Source organism: Physella acuta, unplaced genomic scaffold (genome assembly GCF_028476545.2).
Source record: "Physella acuta isolate Inbredline_101_S28 unplaced genomic scaffold, ASM2847654v3 ptg000741l, whole genome shotgun sequence".
Taxonomy (NCBI): Eukaryota; Metazoa; Mollusca; class Gastropoda; family Physidae; genus Physella; species Physella acuta.
This window is the reverse complement of record NW_026732259.1, coordinates 500722-519690: the sequence shown is the minus strand read 5'-3', so window position 1 is coordinate 519690 and position 18969 is coordinate 500722. Positions and strand designations below refer to the sequence as shown.

The window sequence follows — 18969 nt, the reverse complement described above, 5'->3', positions numbered from 1 at the left end:
TATATTTTATACACATACACACACACTCACACACACAAACACACTCATATATATATATATATATATATATATATATATATATATATATATATATATATATATATATATGTATATATATATATGTATGTATATATATATGTATATATATATATATATGTATATATATATATGTATGCATGTATATATATATATATGTATGTATATATATATATGTATGTATATATATATATATATATATATATATATATATATATATATATATATATATATATATATATATATATATATATATATCACCACAAGAATTTTAAGAACCTGAACTTGTTGTTGTAAGGCGACACTTAAGCACCGTCGTTAATACCTGTAACTTAACATAAGAGAGTTTGTATTTTGGGCTCCATGTATATGGGGGGGGGGTAGTATAACCTCCCATAACACAGTCTTACACCGCGTGTATAACATAATTTGACGTCTTTGAATTCGATCTGAACTTCGAGTCACTCGGTGCTGAACCTATTCAAGATAAAACTTCGTGTTGTATGGGGTAGAGACCAGTTTAACACCTCTATACAGGCTACATTCTCACGGTCTTTCTTACCTGATACTGGACATGGAAGTCCTGATAGAGGTAACATGTCATTCTGGACCGCCCATAATGGCGTCACTCAATTAATGGGGTGGGTGATGTATTCATAACCCAAAAGTCCCGAGTTCGAACCCTAGGAGAGTGTTAAAAAGTCTTTTAATAGCAAATTTGACAAATCCCGACAAGGCAAAGCGAAAGTTTGAGGGGGGGGGGGGTGCAAATCGAAAATTGAAAGTTAGTTCCCGGGCGCCGGGAAGGGTCGCTACGCCTCTGTGTGGTTGCCACCTTTAAGTGCCGCACCGGGTGACACCCGACCTCGCTACGCCACAGGCCTTAGGTAACTATTAAGTAACTCTTCTTTCTTTTTCCTAACAATATTTAGCTAATAAATAATATATGGCTGCGTTTTAAGAAGTCATATCTATCACGCACTACTACCCTACGGAAATAAATATTTATTAAATACAATAGGCATAGGCCTTGGGGGTCATCAATAAATGACGTCACGCTTTTTTGACGATTTTTACCTCCCCCCCTCCCCTCCGTCACAAATCGTCACAAAAAGCCAGCCCCCCCCCCCTTAAAATGACGTCACACCTCAGCCTACAACCCCCCCCCCCCTCAAATTGCAGTTGAATTTTTTTTTAAACTTCCATATTTATCCAAAATCTTGTCTGAACTGTCAAAATAGAGTATTTTAATCAATTCCTAGTACAATTTATTAAAACAGTTTTCTAAAACGCAAAATAATGTCTAAAATTCGTTTTCTAGCATTGCTTTTTTTATAAGGCGAAAATGTGACGTCGCACCATCTGAAACCCCCCCCCCCCCCTCCCCCTCATCACACACTGTCACAAAATTACGGACCTTCCCCCCCCCCCCCCTCCCCCCTCCGAGTGTGACGTCATTTATGGACGACCCTTTGGTATATAATTTTAATTTTAAGTTATAAACTTCAATATCCGGTATTGCACCAACAACGACAACCTCACTAAAGGAACAGAGCTGTCACATTGGCAAATTGATAATTGGTTTTTTTTTCTGGGTGTTTTTGGAAAACGCTGGTCTTTCTTGGTGAAATACCTAAAGCAATGAAATAAGCAGAGTTTTAGAAGTATTTACCTAGCTTTTACTGTTCTTTTAAAACTTTATTATTTAATAATACATGCCCTTCTACAAATGCATAACTAAATTATGAAACAAATGTTTCTAAATAGGCTACGTCCATAAACCTAGATGGAGTAATACACGACATTCAAATCATGTAAACTATCTAGAATATTTCAGAAATTTTCAAAACTCTTATTATATAGCATTTTTTTTGACGAGTTGGAATAAATTTCATTCCGCTTATTACTTAAGGGATTAGACCTTAAATTTAAAGTTTTTATCTGGCATTAAGCTTTTTTTAGTTGACCCTTGCATTCAGTTGTGCAATCATTGTTTACAGAATTAGATCTAGATCTATATAAAACGAGTACTCGTGAAGCTTATTCACTGGTTAATTTAGATCTGAAAAAAAGATATAAATTAAAAAAAGAACAACTGCTGTAGTTTTAAATACGTTAACCAGTAGGTCGATATAGCCAAGGAGTGTTAGACTACTAGTCTAGAGTCTAGATCTTGTGACCAGTTTTCTTGGCCACTTGAGTTAACTTTACTTGAACTTTGACCGGACTTCAGATCTAGTCTTCAATCAGGTTAATTTTAGACCTAGAAATCTAGCTAAGTTTCTAGATTCTACATCTAGTTTCTAGATCTAGTACTTTAATACACTTTTGTCCCATTCATTTTCTAAAAAGGGATACTTTGTGTAAAACTTTAGAAATTTTGGAAACAAGCTCTAGTACTATTACTACTCAAGTAACAACCTTGGAAGAACAAAGTCTTCTGAATAACAGCAGTACTTCTCATCTAATGTCATTACCTGTTTGCAAGTTTTTCAACACAAATCAGACATGCAGATTTGGTAAATACTGTAAGTTTTCTCATTCAACTGCAGACCGCCCTCCTTCGTTAAAAAACAGTGAAATTCATCATGAAGAACTAAAACAGCGCGTCGACCACACAGGTGCTGCTAGTGCTACTGACAGCGTACACAATCTAACAAGTGATTGTTCTGAAAATGAGAAGCTATTGAACGAGGAGCAAGTTTCTAGTGAAACCAGTCAAACACAACAGACACCATCAAATAGTGGTCAGAATGCAGGCTCATCAGTGAACAAGAGACCTACATCAAGAAAAATCTGTTATTTTTTTTCAAGTCAAGGTTATTGTCGATATGGAAGATTTTGCAATTTTTCCCATGCAATATCAAAAAAGGATGGTCAAAGTAACCATGATGAAAACAAATATGATAAAACCAGACAGAGAAAGGAAATTCCACCTCGATTTAAAAAATCTGAGGAATCCAATACTGTATCAAAAACAGAAAATCTGACTGAAGAAGTTGAAAATGAAGAAAAGGATACACTTCCAACCCAAAATCAAGCCCAAGACTTGAAGTATCCTCCTAAAAAAGCTGAAGAAAATAAAAGGATCTGTCGGTTTTTTAAGTCAAATCGATGTTGGAGAGGGGGAAAGTGCCGATTTGAGCATCCTAAGACTTCACATGCTGATGAGATTGCTGGAGGAGGCACATCTGTTAAAGATAATGAACCTGTCACTTCCAATGAGCCAGAGGAGGAAACAAAGAATGAAGGGTCACAGAACAAGAGTAAACAGTCCAAGCCACCTCCTGGTAAACAAATCTTTACCCTCCTGGAGTTGGAGAGATACAGTATTGATGGCTTAAGAGATTCTGAGATTCAGTCTATCAAAAAAAGATTTCCTAAAGATAAAATTACAGTAATTACAGATGAGGAGATATTTTCTGCCAAAGTCATCTTCACTCCAACTGATCCAGATTGGGTAAGATAAATTATGCATAATTTTTTTTTTGGTATACCACATGTTATGGGTCATTTTGTTAGTTTGTACCAGTTGTATCATAAATATAAATAATTGCAGTCCTTTCATATTTGTATTATTCTACCATAACATATCACTTCAAAGTGCACATTAGTGTAGTTGATAGGTTTGTATTTTTTACCTCACTATATTGAAAATAATATACTTGTTTCAGCCATTTGATGTCAAGCATTATGAGCTGCTCATAAAAATACCAGCTGATTACCCCAAAGAGGTATGTATGTTTGGGCATATATCTATATATCTTAGAGAGCGAGAATGGAATGTTGAAGAGTAAGTTGTCTGTTCATATTTTTTTATGTAGCTTATAACTGACTTCGCTACTGTTGCTTTAAACTGAATTTTTTTGTTTACTAGATGATGCATGTTGAGCTTCCTACAGAGCAAGATTTACCTGAAACAGTCAGGAGGTAGGTGTAACAAATGTATTTCAGAGTCATACTTAGCTTTACATTGTTTGTAAAGTTGGATTTTAATATAATTTTAACTTCCTATTCCAATGAAGTAATGAAATTTAAAATGCCTAAACCATTTACTGGACTTTTTTTTTTGGTTTACTTTATCTAATAGATATGTGGATGTCAGCATCAATGAATTTCTGAGTTTAAGGAAAGTGCAGTTAAGAGCTAGCAATAAAGTTGAACTTTTGTTCAGGCCATTTCTGCGATGGTTGGATAGACACATTGAAGACATTACAACAGATGCTCTTAAGCAGGTATTTTATTTTAGTTTGTTATGTGGATAAATATTTAGATTCCAATACCATGATATTTCATCTATACAATGCTTGCTATATTTTATTAAAACTTCTTTTTTTCCAGTTGAAGAGAGAACTTGTAGCAAGAGCTGCTGGCTTAGAGTTTATACCTGCTGAAAAACTGAAGGCTAGATTTCAGGCTGTCAGTGAGTCTAGTGATGGTAATGGAGACAGCCAAGAAGATGGAGATGATGCTTCTGGTGATACTTCTAGCGAGCAAGAGGAGTCTAGTGAATATGAAACCTCTGAAGAGGAAGATGATGAAAATACAAACCCCACACAAAATCTAGATCCAGATAAAAAGGGTACTGAGGTGGCATTGCGAAACTTACAACTAAGGGAGAATGCCTCAGCCCTTTTGCTTGAGACACTGAAACTTGTTCTTCAGTGTCAAAGATGCAAGAACCATTCTGAGCTGATTGTCCCTCATGGCAGAGTGATGTCCCTTCAGTGCATCAAGTGCAACCAGAAACAGTTTGTCAATTATCGTGCAGCTCTGATGCATCAATTTTCCTCCATTGCTGGTTATTTAGATGTGGACGGATGTCAGGCTTTTGACCTCATCTTCCAAGACAGCCGTGCTGCTGTTACATGTCTGGCATGCAGTAAACAGACACGCATAAATGTAGGTATTTTATTGTGAAAAAAAAAATGCTCTGGTTACCATCAGTATTTTAAAAATTCTTTTATAGACAATAAATTATCTGATTCTAATTTGTCTTTTAACCATGCTAATATAATGAAATTTATTTAGTTATTTATGTAGCTAATAAATTAATAATTAAACTTTTTTTTCCAGGGTTTGGTTACAGGTCAGCTGATTGATGGGTGGTGTCAAGCCTGTAATGCTAGGTTTAAGCTGGCCAGTGAATCTGTTAAGTTCACTCAGCTCGTCCAGTCTGTTATTGATACAGGTATCATTGATTTTTTTTTTTCATTTATTTATAACACTTTAAGTTGTGAATAGATTTTGGAAATTCTGTTTGCTTCCCTTAACTTGTGATGGCTCTCTTTTCAGCAGGAAGTAAAGTAGTTGAGGTTACAACAAGTAAAGCCAAAAAGCCACCTAAAGATCCAGCAATTAGGGAGGGCTATCCTTTGCCTGAGTTTGGAACTTGCAAACATTATAAGCACAGTTATCGTTGGCTAAGATTTTCTTGCTGTGGAAAAGTCTACCCTTGCGACATCTGTCATGACAAGAAAGAAGATCATGAAATGGAGATCGCAACAAGAATGATATGTGGACACTGTTGTAAAGAGCAGGTTTGTACTGATGTCAGCTTAAAACTTCTTCATTATCAGTAAATATTTTTTAAATACATTTTTATTTTTAAAAATTAATTAATTAAAAAAGTGCTTTTTGAGTAAAACTGATTTGCTTTGAAAATAAATTCTCTGAAATATTGTTAATAGAATTTTGCTGGTATGCGGCCATGCAGTGGATGTGGACAGCACATGACTAAAGTCAGATCCGCACATTGGGAGGGAGGTACTGGATGCAGGGACAAAATAGCCATGAGTACAAAAGACCAGCAAAAGTACAAGAATATGAATAAAACCCTGTCCAATCATAAAAAGAAAGTAGAAAAGGGAGCTACCAAGAAGAAAACTACAAAGCTCAGACATAGTTAGAAGTAATATTGTTACTTTTTATAATTTGCTATTGTATTGTTTGTTCAAACATTAATTTTTACATTTGAACATTTTTTTAAAATCTTTTTTTTTTGGTACTCCATTATTATAACTTACAATTTAATTATTCTCTTATAATACAAGAATAAACAGGTTTTTTTTTTCAGAAATAATATACTCAGTCCTAAATAATGTAATTATGTTTCAAATTAAAATACTGTCACTTTTTAAATGTAATTTACTTGCAATACTTTTTTAAAGTAATTTTTATCGTCTTTTTTTTTACATATCTTACTATTCTTCAATTTCAGAACAATAAAAAAATAAATATTTATTTTAAATGAAGTCAATATTTTGTTTTGTATTTTAATAATTAATCTTTATTTAAACACAATTACCAACGAGAAAATGAAATTGTTGACTTTTGAAGGATACTATTAGAGTTATCTCCCTGTTCATCAGATGGAGTTATTTGCTTAAAATTTAAATACATCAAATGAGGAGCTTAAACGCAAAAAGGCCCCCTTTTTAAATTCAACCTAACCAGTTCCAGCTATGCATTGAATTTTATCACCCACAAAAGAGTAAAAAGAGAAGGTGATATAAAATGAACTATCAATTTTCAATGCCAGTACTTGCTAATTTTTATTTAAACAGAATGGTGTTTTTTAGAATGCACTTAAGCCCTTTTGCATTTGGGCTCCTAAAATATTTTGAGATGTTTTTTTGTTTTGTTTTTCAATTATTTGTTACAAAACTTATGTTCACTTTTATATCCATATTGTTTTCCTATATCTGTCAGCAGCATATGCAAACAGATATAAGACCTTGCAAATGACTGAGAATACATTGATTAAGCATACTTCATGCAGGCATGTTAGTTTACTGCAAACGTGGTTTACTGCACACAATTTTGTATATTTTTGAAACATATCAAATATTTAAAAGATCACTTAATTAGAACACAAAAAAAAATTCATTATTGTAGAATGTTTGCTAACTTCTGCATTGTTACGATTATACTATATTTTGTATTGAGGAAACTTAATAAATTACAGTACTTAAAATAAGAGAATGGTTGTTTAATATTTAAAATTAAGTTTATTTCATTAAATCCAAACTAATTCTTATTTACTAATTTATAGTTGGTTTACTAAATTACTTGTTCAAATTTCTTAACTAAAGGGAAGTAATGTATGAAGACTACACACTGTAAAAGATAGTGACAAAAACTGTAATTTGCTTTAACACAAATCCTTCATGCAACATTATTATTATTAAATAGAGCTAACTGTAGACTTGCATATTACTTCTGTTTGAACTAGTGTTAGTCAACCCTAATGGTTTTTTTTTCACCGAGCTTAAGAATTGCAGGTACTTGCTTGGAATTTTTATACATATCTGTTTGCCTACTTTAGGCCTACAGTAAATGTTTAATTTTTAAAAGTAATGAAACCACTGAGCATGTCTGTAATAGGCCCACTTCTGGATCAGATTGGGCAACGTTACAGTACTTACGAAAGTTTCATTAGCTGAAGTTTAGATTTTAGAGATTTCAGATATTGATGATCAAAGATCTTTGCTGAGGGGAAATGGGAGGGGCACGATTTTTGATCAGATATTGTGTTCATTCATTTCATTCCTCGATATAAAAGGCAACAATTTGTTATCTGACAATTTTAGACAGGACAATGACTGGACTCGTAGGATCGTATGGTTGCTCGATCTGAGCATTGGTGGACAATTCAAAGGGGTGAATATTATCCTTAGGCTCATTTCAGGGTTCTTTTTAAACTTTCACAGGACCGGATCTAGATCTAGCTATCTAGGCTGACTCTTAGTTTGTAATTTATATCAATAGTGTCCTACAGAGAAGCCCATAATTGTGAAGGTTAGTGGGTTTTACTGGCAGTGGTATCTACACGTATAGGAGTCTGTGGTATATCTACACATACACGGGACAGTGGTTTATACACATCATTATCATTCGTGTAGACCCCTTGTAATGAAAAGGGACTCCGCCACGCTCTCCATCCTACTTGGTTCTAGGCGATTCCTCAAAGTTGGGTCCCTGACATTCCGGCTGCTTCTGGTATATTTACGCCTACAGGAGACAGTGGTATATCTAGAAATGTACGAGACTGTAGTATATCTACACATAAGTAGAAACATTTTAAAATAGTTCACTGTGGTTCCCTCTAGTTACGAACGACTAGGATACGGGTAATTTCGAATAACGAACACCTGAGTTTCTTCAATCAACTCCGATATGAAATTTTTTTTTACTTTGGTTAATCAGAGTTGTCGGTCTTGATACAGCTTATAGTATTTTTTATAAACGACGTCAGATTTTAAATTTTATTCCCCCTCCCCTCCGTCACACATCGTCACAAAAGCCACACCCCCCCCTTAAATGACGCCACACTTCAGCTTACGAACCCCCCTCAAAACTTCAGATGATTTTTTTTAACATCGATTTTTTGTTTCTAAACAATTGACTGTGCTCCGCTAACAGAGTATTTTAATCAATTTCTATTACAATTTATTAAAGCAGTTCTCTAAAACGCTATAAAACGGTTTAAAAAATTAGTTTCTAGCACTCCTTTTTTTTTAAAATTCAAAAGTGTGACGTCACACTATTTGAACACCCTCTCCCGCTCATCACACATCGTCACAAAATTAGGGACTTCTTCCCCCGTGTGACGTCGTGTGTGTAAGAGACTGAGGGGGCGGAGCGATCGTGTTTGAAATAAATTGCTATTTTATACTCAGTTAATGCATTCAAATGAAGATTCGAGTTTTCATCTCTCGGCCGTGTAAAAAAAAAAACTAATTTAAAATATATTTCCCCATACTTCCGATCTAAAATATGATGTTACAGTGATTAAAAATTAGTATCCCCCCCCCAGAGGCGTAGCGAGGGGGGGGGGGGGGGGGCGGGGGTGCGGACCGCACCGGGTGACATCATTTAGGGGGGTGACACCAAGGCAAAAAATAGCAAAATAAAGAGAGAAAAACTTGAGGGAGGGGGTGCAAATCGAAAACTTGAGGGGGGGGGGGTGCAAATCGAAAGTTTGAGGGGGGTGCAAATCGAAAATTATAAAGTTTGTCCCCGGGAAGGGTCGCTTCGCCTCTGGGGGTGACAACATTAAGTGCCGCACCGGGTGACACCCGACCTCGCTACGCCACTGCCCCCCCCCCGCCTATTTAATGCAGTACACAATTCAGTTAATTGCACCGTCCAGTTTAATGCCCTTAACAGTGCAATTTCATAGAGCAATGCAATAATGTTTTCAGGCGCAGTGGCGTAGCCAGGATCGTCTCAAGGGGGGGGTTCCAATTTTTTACCCGGGGACAAACTTTCGATTTGCACCCCCCCCTCAAACTTTCGATTTGCACCCCCCCCTCAAACTTTCGATTTGCACCCCCCCCTCAAACTTTCGATTTGCACCCCCCCTCAAACTTTCGATTTGCACCCCCCCCCCCTCATACTTTTTATATATACCGAGGGGTCTATGGGGGGGGGGTTATGACCCCCCCTAACCCCCCCCCCTGCCTACGCCACTGTTCAGGCGCTCCATTCTCCGCCTTTCCGCGCTATTGTTATTAATGCTCATGACCTCGACCGTGGTTTACAAATACTTGTAATAACAAGAGCTCTCCTGTCACTGATGATTCGAAAGTGTCACGGTGCTTTTGACAGCAGTTGACCTGAAGTGTATTGTAATGACATTTCACATCAAAACACACTCATCAACATTCGGCATACGCTTATTTAGAACTACTTTATGTCTACTTTCGATGTCCGTTAAATGTAATAAAAATCTGTTTGTTCCCACTAAAGAGTTGATTTAAAAAAATAGCATTACTTATCCCGTCTTTTGCAATTGTCAGACTTTCTTTTGGGCATCTCTTTTTTTTTGGCGGGGTAGGGGGTGTCATGGACGAAATGAATAATTTACATATAATAATTGTAATGTATAGAAAATATATTCTTTAACCACCAGCTGCCCACCCCCATGAGTTTTAATTTGCCCCCCCCCCCTTCGGATATAAACATCTGAAAGAAATCCTGGATTGAGCCTTTTGTGACACCACGTGACGTCACATCTGGACTTGACGACCATATATTTGTATGTGAATTTGTTCAAAGCATTGCTATTTAGTTTGTTTTTGTATTATTTTATTTTGTACTCAATACACCCGTTTTTTTTTCATTCATGTACTCGCTCAAAAATCAATAAGACAAGCCTCTAATATAAAACTTTACGTTTTAAAGTAATATCAGCAGTTTATCATTGTACGTGGCGTCTATTTGTTTGATGCTAACCATAATCCAATCTCCAGTTTCATTGATACTCATATGCGCGTATTCGTGTTTTGTCCTGTCTAACCCATAATCCAGTCTCCAATTTCGCACATTCGTACTAGCCTAGGGGGTCTTTGTTTTGTCCTACCCATACCTTACCCATAATCCAGTCTCCAGTTTCATGGATATTCGCTTACTAGCCCAAAATCTAACTTGATTAGACCATCTATCCGATAACTAAGATACGATAGTCGAAACATAAAGATACCAATAGCGCAGTTCGACATAATTATAGTGTTTTCACGGCATGCCAACAATTAAAACATTTATTATGTAAAAGAATTACTTAAAACGGCTGAGCCTCACAAAGGTGTAGCCGCCCCTTTTTTGGGGCCAACTTTATATGAGTAATTTGGACACGCTGCTAATGATGTGATTGGGGAGTTCGTTGGAGGGAGAAAGGGGGGGGGTTAAAGTATGTGTCAAACATTGATCAGACTACATGAGATCTTCTAAATTCATTTAAATTCTTTTAGGCATATGGAGATTTTTTTTCAAACTTATAATAAAAAATATTTGATAAAGAATGCATAAAGACAATACAAATATAGTTATATGATGGCCCTACATAATATAATAAAACGCTGTATTTTCGATTTTGCAATTTTTCAAAATCAATAGCAAGAATAAAATTATTTAGTGTAGGCCTATTTCCCGCCATTATACAAATCTGATGTAGAATCTACTGTTCTATCAAAAATATACAACTTGTTAATGAAAAAGACCTGGAGACGAAACGCCAGTTATTTTCTAGGGCAAAGCCTATTTAATAACATGAGCCTTAGCCTTCTACTTGTGTGGATTCCCCCCCCCCCTCCCCCACAAAAAAAGGTGTCAAAACTCTACAATTTCTTTCTGCCGTTTCACTTTACGGAAGTAAATGCCATGGATTTCAATTAACTGTTTATATGCTAATGCACACAAAAATTGGTCACACTCCGGTAGATATCATATTGAACAAAAGAAGCAGACAAATCTGTTATCATGCTAGCTGAACTGTATGAAAACATCGCTGTTGACCCCGTGTAGCTTTTGACCTTATAACTATACACAGAGATAACCACCTCCCCCTATAAGTGAAACATCAAAGGACTTCCGTTCCAAAAGAATAATCAATTATTGAAAGTAGCTCCAAATATTTATAATCTTATGAAACCACTGTTTGATAAATCAAAGGAAGTCGGATGTTGATAAAAAATATAATTATAGTAACATTGGTTCATTTGGAAATATTCATTTTGTAAATACAAAAGAACTACAAAAAATACGCGCATGTGTATAAATTGAGTAAAACGGCATTTCGTATTCATTCTCTGACCAAAGCATTGGCCCGAATATTTTGTTTACAGTTTTTTATGTGCCCGATCGCCCTCATGTGTGTTCATATATGGCTTCAGCACTTTTATACCTCGGCTTTCTGTTTGCGATAACATTAACATGTATCCGTGCTAAGGGTATGTTGAAATTTTGTATGTTATACGTGTTTATAAACATATGCCTGACTCAAATTCACTAACACGGTGTGACCTCGCTCATGGAAGAAAAACAACATGGCGTCTGCCCCGAGCAGGGCACCCTCTGAAATCAGGCCAAGTGGACAGATATTTTTTGTACATTCCCTAAATGATTTATAGTCAGCTTATACTTTGTATTTTTAAGAATAAAGCTTTTGCCATAGCCCCATGAACCCATAACAAACAACACTGTCACTAAAAATAGTTCCATTTATGCGCCAGTATTTTGGTTATTCGGTACTGTAGTACTGTTACCAACTGGTCTAATAAATAAACAAATGATACACGCAATAGCACGCATCGCATTGAAGTTGGTCGCAATGATCTTCGATGTTGTTGTTGATATTTCATCATAATTAGAGTCTATTTATTAGTCACGAATGGATGGCGATAAAGCCACTATAATTCACTATATTTTTGCACAGTTTAATTTTGGTAAACAACACACTGAATACTGAATGAATACATATTTAGATTTAGAGATTTAATTTTTAAAAAATACCAATTTACTAGCCTAGGTTAATTTAATTAGTAGGACTGAGCTAAAAAATAATATAAAGTGCAATTGAATTTTCAACTCAAAATCTAGAAATCTAGATACCACATTCTACAATAACCACTGGGTGCAGGGTATTAACCTAACAACAATAAATTAATTGGTTAATCTATAAAATTTAGGCGTAAATCTAGTGATGAATTAATAGTCAAAATAGAATTAAGAACGTATATAACCTAACTATAATGTTCTAAATAGTGAATAATAACAGTAGCTAAGTTAAAGCAGGTTAAAATGACATGGGCTATTGATAACCTACTCAACTCTAGTTCTAATCTTAATTAAAGTAGCTTTTAGAGATAGTCTCATTAATGATGAATTAAGGAAAATTAGACGTGGCTTAATTCATGATATATATTATTTTGTAATAGGCCTATTCTTTTTATAAAGATGATAACTTTAAGTGTGTTAGTTTGATTAGGCCCTAAGTTTAACTTTAATAAGTTATTTGAAAAATCAAAGGAGTTTGCCCCACAGTGAGTTAATCTATTCACACAATAAACAGTATCATGCCATTACGTCAAGTTTACTTAAAATAATTAATCCAATAGTTTATGATGATTTGAATCACAAAAGATATGATTTAAAAAAAATTGTCATTTATTCATAGTGATTATAAGTATATTTTCAATTGAATTTCTCATCTTACTGATTTGTTTATTAGAATCATGACAAATAATTTTTTCTATTAAGTTTATATGAAGTTGTTTTAATATTATCATTTACTGATGTAAATATAATTGGTTTACAATGAGAAATCCTGTTAATTTAAAGCATTCACTATCCCAGCCTTCTAGAAATTAAAATGTATTTTAATAACATTTATTTAAACACTAATTTTATTTATCAAGTATTATCCTATGATGTGACTTTGTGTAGCTAGATTTAAAAATGTATTGTGTAATTTGACTGTTTAGTATATATCTTTAATTCCTGCAATACTATGTTAACAAAGGGCTCATTATATTTATACTGTAATGTATTGTAAATTCATTTCCATTTTTTGAATACTTATTTTATTTTAGCAGTGTTAAAATTTTAAATTCCTGTTAAGTTTCCAACTAAAAGGCACTGTGGTGCAATGCATAGTAATTAAGTTATGCTTGCTAAAAATGTTATTTTTTTTGTTTCCCTTTTCCATTTACCAGAAACTGAAGTATATGACACCAAGATCAATTCAGGGCTATCACTTATTCCAGATGATCACATTATTTCTGTGCTTGACAGTACAAAACCAGTTTTAATTAACTGCTCTGTGTCTGTGAATAATCCTAAGCTTCTACCTCTTCGCTACCATTGGTACCTCAATGGCAGTGAGATTGCCTCAACTCGTAAAAAACCCCGAAAAGGAAATAATCGGAAACTGCCACAGAAAGGCTCCAAGAAGTTCAAGCTTCATAACAATGGTTCCCTGGAGTTAAAACCAAGGCAGCGAGCTAAAAGTCGAAACACCAACAGGAGGTCTGAGTATGATGGAGTATATGAATGTTTTGTAAACACTTCTTCTGGTGATGTGCTCTTGGCAAGGAGGGTTAAAGTGGTCACACCCGGTAAGTTTTGGTATTTCATAGCTACTGTTTTGGTAGAGTTTATTTACAGATTGATATTATTAGTTCTTTCTTTCTGGAATACTTTATGACTACAATGTGAAGTAAATTTTCTGAAAATTCTTTAACTATTTCATTTATTTTTAGTAAAACCAAATTCTGGAGAGAAGAAAATTTATTAAATGGATCTTTTGTTTTGCTATAGTTTACATAATTTGCAGCGCATTCAAAACTACATTATTGTCTAAAATGATTCAATTAAGCTTCTGATTAGCTAAAAATATATCTCAGGCATATGTTTGTTTTTTACATTTATATATAAACTCGCTGCATTAATTAAAAACAATTCAATTTGAATAGCCGTTACGCATATTTTAGTTTACGATGGTTAAAAACCTTAAAGAGGAAAAAAGACAATTCACTAAATTAATAATCTGGTCCTGGCTTCTTTTAAAATACATTTTGACAGGTAACAAATATTCTTTTTGACAAGAATTACGATTCTCAACATTTGATCACATTTAGCCATCAACTGCAATTTTATAACTTTTAATGTGTTTATTGTTCATTGTTTCAACACCTATCTTCCATTTGTTCTGCATGTTTCTGGATAATTTAATAATAGGGTGCCATTTGTAGATAATTCTTAGATTCATCTAAAATTAGTTTTCTACTTTCTTTTGCATATAATGTCTGTTAGTTTTATTAACTTTTACTGTTCTTAATTGAAAAAAAAAACGTTTTAAAAATATTTGATAATTATACTATAAAAGGTATGTTAGTTGAGTGGACTATCCTTTATAGTTTAGAAACTATCACAAAAAAAACAGGAGGTAGAAATACATTGGCTATAGGCACACTCTTGCAACCTCTCCTGGTAGTCCTTCTTGCACAACCTGCATAAACGAACTAAACAAATATTTTATTTACTTGTCATGCGGAGGAGCTGTTTTATTTATTATTTAACATGATCATATCAAACACATTCTTTGGTGAATTCGACGTTTTAATTTTCACCCCTATCGATAATAGGTCACCCGCCGACTTTTTGTCGAAAACAATTCTATATTTATTATTTTAACATGAACATATCAAACTCATTCTTTGGCGGCAGCAAAGTTTTAATTCTCACCCCTATCGATAATAGGTCACCCGCCGACATTTTGTTGAAAAAATTTCTTTAGGTAACCTGGTTGAATGATGAATGTAAATTTTTAAAAGCGAATTTTCTTTTTTTTTAGCGGCGCTATAATTTATTCACACTTCCTCGCAATACCCAGTTTACGAGACAAAAGTGTGTCGGCTAACAATATTACAGCTAGATGTCTTTAGTACCGTTCGCTAGGTGTGGCGCGAATATCCCCCCTCCCCCCCCCCCCCCCCCACCCCATATCACATATTTCTAATTCTTTTCTGAGAGCCCTTCTCTATCGAATCTCTAGTATGACGGAAAAGATAGAGGGTCAGGGGGAATAGTATTCATATCAGTGGCTAACTATGGACTTTCTGCAGATAAAAAAGTAGTGTACGACTGTTAGTCAGGTGCTAACTATCAACTCGCACTTGATCCGTAACCTACATTCGCATCTAACTTAAACAACTTAACACTTCCGTTTTTTTTTTTTTTTTTTAATTTTTTTTTTTTGAATGGTCTGTAGTGGTTGGATAAGTAAGTCAAGATGTATGTTTGTAGATCTGTGTATCACCGTCGGCGAGTATGTTGCGGTGCCAGTGACATTTTGATGGATTTAAATATATATATATTACATTTCTACCCTGCTGCCATTAGGTGTTGTTTAATTGTAAACAGTTATATTTGTAGCTTTGAAGTACACGCAAATATCTCATCTGAAGAATGTCTGAAAACGTACTCTTAGTTGTATCAGCTTGTACGAATTTACGATTGATTTAGGTGGTAGAACGATGTTTTGTTGTATTTTATAGTTGTAGTTAGTCGTTTGTTTTGTTGTGGGATTAGTTATTTTGTATTTCTAAGTAATTTTTTCTTCGTAATTGTATTGTATGTTTTGTTGAGGGAGTATTACTTTTGTATTTCTCATTTCTACGTAATTTTATTTTAGTATTATCTTGTTGCTGCAGTTTTTGTTGTAGTTATAGTTTAGTATTATGTAGTTGTAGCAGTTGTCGTGTAGTTGTATTACGGTGAAGTTGTGTTCAGTAATTGTACTGAGTTATTTAGTTTTAGTGCGTTAGTTTTGAAGTTGAAGTAGTTTTTATTTTTGTTTATTTGTTTTTTGTTGTAATTTGTTTTGTACAAGCAATACAACGTCGATTCTGTAGCTGTATGGCATCAGTTATATCCATGTAGCAATATAGTTGTTCGTGTAATTTGTCATCTACAAAATTTTAAAAACGATCTTTTAACGAATGCTCTTTATTTTACATGGTTAATGCTTGTTTTCAGATTCTTATTTTTCCAAATTTAAAAGATGGAAATGGAACTTTTATATCGCAATGCCTTACAAAATATTTTTTTCAGAATACATAATTTGTCGGTGTTAACCTATTGTCGATAATGTCCGTTTTTAACTGTGTAGTTGTAGAAAACATAACAAAATAAGAACACAATAACAGAATAGTCATCTACTACAAAATTTTATTTATTCATTTTTTTACATGCAGTGGTTGAATTTCCTTGTTTTACTTTATCAAACAATACACGATGTCTTTCACTGTTGATACTGTTCATTTTTAAAGGCAATGGTACGAGTACATAGCTGAAGTAGTATTAAAACAGCGCTCTGGTCAGCATTAGGCAGCAACAGAAGACATGTTTGAGCGTAGAGTTGCTTTATGCTATCCACCGTCGACCGTGTCTGTGAAAGAAATTGGTTGGAGCAGTACGTTGGATAACGTTGTTTAAAAAAAAATCCACCCCTTCCTCCCAGCGCAAAAATCAATACTCCTTTTGGGTTTTATATGGATGTTGTGACTCTAAGCAAATTAATCGCGGGCTCTTCTTCTTGTTGCTTTTGCACACCATCTCCCTCCGCCCCTCCCCCTCCATTTTAATTGTGAATGCTGTTAATTTATACCGAGAATTTAAAAGACAACAGTAGATTTGTTATCCACTATAAATGCACACTAAGTCTGATTGTTTAATAGGGGTTTTGTTGTCAGTTTCATCCTAAGATTCTGTTCTTTGGTTTCTTATTGACCAGTCTTGGGCTAGTCAAGGCGGTGTTATATGCAGTCAGAGAAGGCAGAATAGTTAGTTCGTTACAGTGAAAATAATAGAGGAAATTTTAAAATCTACAAACTTACATACTTTACATACTTAAGATTCTTAAGATATCTTTGCATTAGCTAGTGGAATGTTGATATCCCTCTCTTCAGAAATAGAGTGCTAAAAGTATATATTTTATAAAGGTACTTTCAACTAATTCTTTACAGAGATTCTAAGGTAAAGGTTAAACATTGAAGGTAATAGTGCTAATGATTTTCTTTTCTGTCCATAAAAATAAAGCCTCATTTATACTGTAGTGGAATACTCCAGCACTTTCTACACTAATTTTTTGCAATTAAAACTCGCTTCAACTTAGAGTGATTCCGTCGCATGCTCTATGTTAGATTGTTTAAGCGCTCACTCTCGCCAACACTTGAACAAATCGAGATTTCAAACACGTTTCAAGTAGATCGACTTTTACCATGGTAAACATTCTCGTCGTTCACCCTATGCGACTTATGGGCGGAACTCACAGAATAGCTTTTTAAAGTGCGATTCACATGTTAAAAATGCGAGCCTTTTGAAAAAAAAAAAACCCGCGATGTTTTTTAGCTTAAAACCGTAACCCTGGATCGACAGCTCCTTGCTTGAGCGATGCCTCTCCCCGCCCCTCCCCACGGCTATGCGGGGAACTGATTGTAAGGTGTGATGCCTACATGTTAGGTAAAACAAATCTAAGTGTGAACCGTCACGACGGGTTATATTGTTGGCCCAGCTTTGTTGTTGGAGGGGGGGGGGGGCTGCTTCTAACCTTCTGTTGTCACGAACAGCGATTTAAAAAATAATAATCCATAATCCGTTTTGGAGGATATATTATTAAGATGTACACCCAATTACAGGTGTCTTTTGGTCCTCTAACTGAAAGCTAATAAAATGAACTTGATAATATTATTTGTATGCACTATAGTAAGCTCCAGTTGTACACATTATGGACTAGGTCGGAGACACATTTCAAGGTAATAGGTTTTCAAGTTTAAACGTAGGTTGGGAGTCATTGACCTAATTAACGGTTAATTACTAACATAACCCCTGGTGTTTTTTTTTATTTGTGCTAGGCGTTATTGCTAGTAATTGGCTACCATATCTCAGGATTTTCGTTCACAGCAAGTTATGGTTGTCATAGTCATATCATTGTAAAGTTATCGTTATCATATCTAGGATTTGCGTTTACAGCAAGATGGTTGTCATATCATCAAGTTATGGTTGTCATATGTCAGGATTAGCGTTTACAGCAAGTTATGGTTATCATATCATTATCAAGTTATGCTTATCATATGCCAGGATTTGCGTTTACATCAAGTTATAGTTATCATATCATTATCAAGTTATGCTTATCATATGCCAGGATTTGCGTTTACAGCAAGTTATGGTTATCATATCATTATCAAGTTATGCTTATCATATGCCAGGATTTGCGTTTACAGCAAGTTATGGTTATCATATCATTATCAAGTTATGCTTATCATATGCCAGGATTTGCGATTACAGCAAGTTATGGTTATCATATCATTATCAAGTTATGCTTATCATATGCCAGGATTTGCGTTTACAGCAAGCTATGGTTATCATATCATTATCAAGTTATGCTTATCATATGCCAGGATTTGCGTTTACAGCAAGCTATGGTTATCATATCATTATCAAGTTATGCTTATCATATGCCAGGATTTGCGTTTACAGCAAGCTATGGTTATCATATCATTATCAAGTTATGCTTATCATATGCCAGGATTTGCGTTTACAGCAAGTTATGGTTATCATATCATTATCAAGTTATGCTTATCATATGCC

At 34.6% G+C, this 18969-nt stretch overlaps 2 protein-coding genes across 4 annotated transcripts in view; both read left to right on the top strand.

Moving 5' to 3' along the window:
• The first annotated feature begins 2003 nt into the window (after positions 1-2003).
• LOC131950164 (uncharacterized) lies at positions 2004-6978 on the top strand. 2 transcript variants are annotated; one of them, XM_059312215.1, is made up of 8 exons: positions 2004-3496; positions 3711-3770; positions 3914-3966; positions 4127-4271; positions 4378-4938; positions 5113-5227; positions 5335-5576; positions 5727-6978. In XM_059312215.1, the coding sequence occupies exons 1-8, from the start codon at positions 2504-2506 to the stop codon at positions 5943-5945; spliced, it is 2388 nt and encodes a 795-aa protein (XP_059168198.1). In that variant the 5' UTR covers positions 2004-2503; the 3' UTR covers positions 5946-6978. The 2 variants fall into 2 exon arrangements, with proteins under 2 accessions (XP_059168198.1, XP_059168197.1); XM_059312214.1 differs by having other exon boundaries at positions 2005-3496; positions 5332-5576; positions 5727-6977.
• Positions 6979-11640: 4662 nt separating this feature from the next.
• Positions 11641-18969, top strand: part of LOC131950163 (protogenin B) — a 31507-nt gene continuing 24178 nt past the window's right edge. For both annotated transcript variants that reach the window (XM_059312213.1, XM_059312212.1), the window contains exons 1-2: positions 11641-11768; positions 13533-13934. In XM_059312213.1, coding sequence (XP_059168196.1) covers positions 11702-11768; positions 13533-13934 — 469 coding nt within the window. In that variant the 5' untranslated portion in view covers positions 11641-11701. The remainder of the gene's footprint in view (positions 11769-13532; positions 13935-18969) is intronic.